The sequence below is a fragment of the Rhinopithecus bieti genome, unplaced genomic scaffold, assembly GCF_001698545.2.
Source record: "Rhinopithecus bieti isolate Rb0 unplaced genomic scaffold, ASM169854v2 scaffold_6945, whole genome shotgun sequence".
NCBI lineage: Eukaryota > Metazoa > Chordata > Mammalia > Primates > Cercopithecidae > Rhinopithecus > Rhinopithecus bieti.
Window position 1 is genome coordinate 901,694 of NW_016805531.1, and position 6,000 is coordinate 907,693.

General features: G+C 36.7%; 1 protein-coding gene across 1 annotated transcript in view; it reads left to right on the forward strand.

Moving 5' to 3' along the window:
• FBN1 (fibrillin 1) overlaps positions 1-6,000 on the forward strand; it is a 247,051-nt gene that overhangs the window by 161,728 nt on the left and 79,323 nt on the right. Inside the window, exons 30-31 of the mRNA XM_017872776.1 lie at positions 1,155-1,280; positions 3,271-3,396. Coding sequence (XP_017728265.1) covers positions 1,155-1,280; positions 3,271-3,396 — 252 coding nt within the window. The remainder of the gene's footprint in view (positions 1-1,154; positions 1,281-3,270; positions 3,397-6,000) is intronic.

A 6,000-nucleotide genomic window follows, 5' to 3' on the forward strand; every position in this document is an offset into this window, starting at 1 on the left:
GTCTAATTCAGTGCAACTCCAGGTTTATTCCTTGAACCATCAGCAACAGCATCACCTGAGAACTTGTTAAAAAATGTAAAATCTCAGGCCCCATTCCAGATCTACTGTATCACAAACTACTGGGGTAGATCTCAGTAATTTGTGTTTTCACAAGCTCTCCAAATGATTTGGATGCATGCTAAAGTTTGAGAACCAGTAGTCTAATTTATACTTCCTTTTGTATCACCCTGGCTGCGAGAGCTGTGAGCCAGGTAGAGGTGAGAAACAAAGTGGGTAATAACATAGGCTTTGATTTTGGCTTGGCTTAAGAAGAGAGTTTGGATTTAGGAGCCAAAATTATTTTACTGACCTAGAAAATGTCCCTGAAAATCTAGATATAAATTTGGCTATAAAAATTGTTGAAAATAAGGCCAGGCACGGTGGCTCATCTTTAATCCCAGCACTTTGGGAGGCTGAGGCAGGCGGATCACCTGAGATCGGGAGTTCAAGACCAGCCTGACCAACATGGTGAAACCCCATTTCTACTAAAAATGCAAAGCTAGTTGGATGTGGTGGCACATGTATGTAATCCCAGCCACTCGGGAGGCTGAGCTGGGGCAGGAGAATCACTTGAACGCCCGGAGCGGTAGGTTGCAAGAGCCAGATCACGCCATTGCACTCCAGGGCCTGGGTGACAGAGTGAGACGTCCATCTCAAGAAAAAGAAGAAAAAAAGAAAAAAATTGTTGAAAGTAAATATTATTACTAAGAGCATCTAAGTAGGTATGATTATTTCAAGTGTTTCTTACCTTAAAATATTGCTAAAACACTTGATAGACTTCAGGCATTTATAATTTGACAATAAGGAAAATAAGATTTATAATGATTTTTGAATGATAAATTAAATGAGATAAAGATTTTAAATAAATAATAACCTTTTAAGCAGGTGTGGACTTTGCCCTTGAACAGTATATTATAAATATTGAAAATTATTTTTTCCTTTTTTTACCAAGGATAACCCAATGGACTAGTTTATGCAAAGCTTCATTTGGATTTGAGTGTTAATAGTCTTATGCTAGTAGGCTAAGTTTATTTGGCTTGGGTCAGTTAATGTTTTCTCCATGAATAATGGAACCAATATCAACAACCTGTGGTTGTTGGTTTTATTCTTTGCAGACATCGATGAGTGTGAAGATAATCCCAATATCTGTGATGGTGGTCAGTGCACAAATATCCCTGGAGAGTACAGGTGCTTGTGTTATGACGGATTCATGGCATCTGAAGACATGAAGACTTGTGTCGGTAAGCAAAGAAGACAGAATGTTTCATCTTGTCTTGTTAGTTATAAGCACTGTTAAATTACATAAAGTTAGTTTGGGTCATTGATAGAAAGATTCCATAGGAAAAGTAAGGCTATTTAGGGGCACAATACTCATATTTTAACCAGCATTCCAAAGAGAGCTTTCTTGTGACTATTAAATGGTACTCTTGTCAGATACGTTATGTGGACTGACTGACTGTCAGCTCCAGATGGACATTTAATGCCTGTCCGTTACTTTTGTCCACTTAACCCTCATTCTGTTGTGACTAGAGTGTAGGCTTTTAAATGCTTGACTAAAGGCAAACAAAATTTACCTCTGACAAGAATGCAGTAAACTTTAGAACTGATCTATTTGTTTTGTGTAGTTTCTATTGTTCTGCCTTCAAATTTGATAAACTGTTTTTCTATGATATCTAATCTGACTTTCCTCACATACAGTGTATTTTTCATCTCAGGTGTTGTAGTTTTCACTTCTAAAAGTTGGACTTGGGTATTTTTTCATATCTTCTGGGTCTCTGCATAATAAGTTCAATAATTCCTCTAGCTGTTTGAACACACGGAATACAGTTATAATAACTTTTAGTGTATTTGTCTCCTAATTCTATCATCTGCATTAGTTCTGGGTCATTTGAATAAATTGAATTTCTTCCTTATTTTGGGTCATGTTTTCCTGCTTCCTTGAGTGATTGGTAATTTTTTATTGGATGCCAGATATTGTAAATTTTGTCTTGCTGAGTGCTAGATATTTTGTATTCCTAGAAATATTTTGAACTTTGTTCTGAAGTATAAATTACTTGGAAACATAGAGATCCCTTTCAAAGTCTTGCTTTTAAGCTTTTAAGCTATGTTAGTCTAGGGGGTAATTTTGCTCTGTTAGTGAAGCAAGACCCTTCTGGATATTCTACCCGATTCCCTGTGAATTATGAGGTTTTCCAGTCTGACTAGTGGGAACAGGCACAATTCCAGACCCCTGTGAACTTTGAGGATTCTTCCCTCTCATTTTCTTCGGTAGTGCTTTCCCCAGCCTTGAGTAATTTGTTTCTTTACATGAATGTGCTGGTCACTACTCATCTGAATACTTGAGGAAGACTTTTGGCAGATCTCTGGTGTTGCTTTCTTCTGTGTAGCTCTCTCTCCTGTCCTTTACTCTGCCCTATGAACCCTAACTACCTCAGCCTTCCAGATACCCAGATTCATCTCCTCAACTCAGGGACACTGGCTAGTTCCATCTGGTACCCCCTGCTTATGCCATGGAGTTAAAACTTCCCTCTTCAGTAATCTGGGGCAATTGTAGAATTCACCTAGTTTGTTTTCTTTCTCTCAGGGATCACTGTCTTTTGTTGCCTAATGTCCAATGTCTAGAAAACCATTTTCAAAAGTATCTCTTGTCCACTTTTTGGTTGTTTCATTTGAGAATGTAATTTTAATCCCTGTTATTCTATCCTGGCCAGAAGCAAGACTCTAGTATTGATTATATTTAAATTTTTATCACATTTATCTTCTGAAAGCCTTTGCTGAAAATTTTGGAAGTCCTAGAAATTAAAATGAATGTCATAAAAAATAAATAATTTTTAGTTTGGAAAAGAAGTGAAATCCTTAACTGCTTACACTAAGGCAACCAGTTCATCTATCCTGTCTTTCAAAATATGAAAACTAAATTATTAGCATCATGCAGACTGAATTAAACTTTTCATCCTGCAACAAAGTATGCTGTTCTAAAAAGTTTTCTAGACTGTCACATAAACGAGCTCTAAACTCAGCACGGAGTCCATCCGTTTGTTTGATTACCTGGCTGGCTGCTTATGGGCCAGATGAAAGCCAGTCTGAATGATGAGCTTGCAATGTAAAGAATGAAGAGCAAATGTAAATTGGCCTCTAAAATTTAATAGTGTCATAGTTATTTTATCTCAGGGGGAAAGTATGCAATGATATCAAATAGCTACATGTATTAATAATATCTATGTTTTACAGATGTCAATGAGTGTGACCTGAATCCAAACATCTGCCTAAGTGGAACCTGTGAAAACACGAAAGGCTCATTTATCTGCCACTGTGATATGGGCTATTCTGGCAAAAAAGGAAAAACTGGCTGTACAGGTGTGTTTGTTCAAGTAGAACAATAAAAAATTAAGTAGTTAAGAGATTGGTATCATAATTATAGATACGTGTTTTAAAACTCATACATTTTAACTATATTAAAAAGCATTTTGCATAACATTTTTCATTAATTTAGCTACCACTTCTTTGAAACTTGTCATCATTTATATTGGATCCAAGTTGAAGGTTTTTTCTTGACCTGTTGGGGGAAAAAAGGTGTATTGAATAAATTAACACTGTAAATAACACATTTTTTATGAGGTTAAAAATCACATTTTCATATCAAATTACTGAACATGCTAATTACCAAATATTCATGGTCCTTGACCGAAGCAAGCCTTTTCCAATAACCTCCTTTGCCAACACTTCATTTACGGTTTATAACTGGAATTGCTCTTTAAAGGAACACATCCTACAATTCATATATTTCATCAATTCTCACTAGTCTTCCAGTGCCTTAAATAGGAGCACTTTTCATGTATTAAGTTGTGTTAGTCCAAATGAATCTTCGTTCGTGGGGCTTAGCAAATCTTACGAAGTGATAATGAAACCGTTTGCAAAGTGTTGTTTGTCTATTACCAATAGCACATGAGAAAATGTTTTCACAATATTTGTAGGAGACTATCCTATTAAATGCCAAATGGAAGAAGTTACTCTGTGGTAATGACATTGTGTTCAGTTTATAAGTGTTTAGTTGGTATTTTCAAATATGAGGCAATGACATTAAGTCCATGGAATGATATGATAAAGTTTTACTCTAGTTACTTACATTAATTTAACAGATTATGGCATACAACATAATTTAAAACATAGTGGAAACCATGGTGAGCTTGAATTAGGTAACTGAATAATTTCTTTATAAATAACAGTCTTTAATTCCAAAAACCAGTTTGGCAAGCTCTTATGACTTAAAACAAACATTAAAATATTTGCAGATTGGCCCTGTGGCAAATGTGCAGCTCCTCCTCTTAATTATGTCAACATATTTCAGGAAAACACCAAAATATATTTATTATTGTTTCAAACTGGCCAATAATGCTATTTCACATTTATTGATATGTAGGATAAGGGCAATAATATTATTGTTGGTTCAGAAATAACAGATGCTAGCCAAATTATGAGAAGAAGCATGAAGCTGGAATGTTTTCATTTTCACTATGCTACTCCTTACATAAAGCCTGGCTAGGGGTCCATTCTGATAAATGGCACAGTGTTTAAACTCTCGACTCCCCATATGGCTTCTTGGTACAAATGGTGCTTAGCTTTGTGTGTCTATGGTTCAAGCTTTATTTTTAGCTTCCATTATAAATATAGGACTTGGTCAGGGATGATGGTCTGGCAGTAGTGAAAAGAAACGTAAGATAGTTCTGTATTACGTTTTAACTAAAAAGAGGGTAATACCATTGTTTGGCTAAGCTGAGCACTTTGAAATTCAACCCAGAGGCAGTGATGCTTAAGAAAGGAGAAGTTGTATGTGTGCCACATTTTCTTAATCCAGTCTGTCACTGATGGACATTTGGGTTGATTCCAAGTCTTTGCTATTGTGAATAGTGCTGCAATAAACATATGTGTGCATGTGTCTTATAGCAGCATGATTTATAATCCTTTGGGTATATACCCAGTAATGGGATAGCTGGGTCAAATGGTAGCACACCAACATGGCACATGTATACATATGTAACAAACCTGCATGTTGTGCACATGTACCCTAGAACTTAAAGTGTAATAATAAAAATAAATAAATAAATAATAAAATAAAATAAAAAAGAAAGGAGAAGTTAATCTCATGGAACAGCCTTCATTCCCTATAAGAAAGAGGTCTCTAGAATTCAGTGCTCCAAATTCTAACTAACTGTGTCATGTGCAGTGGTGGATTATTTTAGGCCTTACCCTGAAGAAAGCTTAAATTTTCATGTTATTTAATATAGTTTTAGGTAAATTAGATATAATGTATACAATGCTGTTGGCGCAGTACTGGTCAATATATAAAAGCTATTGTCAAATTAAATGAAACGTAGACACAGTGTCTAGAGGCCACTTTAATGAAAGCCATTGCTTCTAGTCTATATCTATTGTCCATTATTTTGTTTCATTTGAGAATGTAACAGTCTAGCAAAAATTTTATGCTACTGTTTACCGATTCATGCTTGCAATCAGTTTAAAGAAGGAAAATCTTCCTCTTTATATAGAAAGGCTTGCGTTTCGTAGTTGAATTTGCACAGATACTAAGACCATGATAACAGAGCTGTGCACTACAGTCGCATGAAGTGACACCAGCTTTACATTAAGAACAGCAGCCTGGCCGGGCGCGGTGGCTCAAGCCTGTAATCCCAGCACTTTGGGAGGCTGAGACAGGCGGATCACGAGGTCAGGAGATCGAGACCATCCTGGCTAACACGGTGAAACCCCGTCTCTACTAAAAATATAAGAAACTAGCCGGGCGAGGTGGCGGGCGCCTGTAGTCCCAGCTACTCGGGAGGCTGAGGCGGGAGAATGGCATAAACCCGGGAGGCGGAGCTTGCAGTGAGCTGAGATCCGGCCACTGCACTCTAGCCTAGGCGACAGAGCGAGACTCCGTCTCAAAAAAAAAAATATATATATATA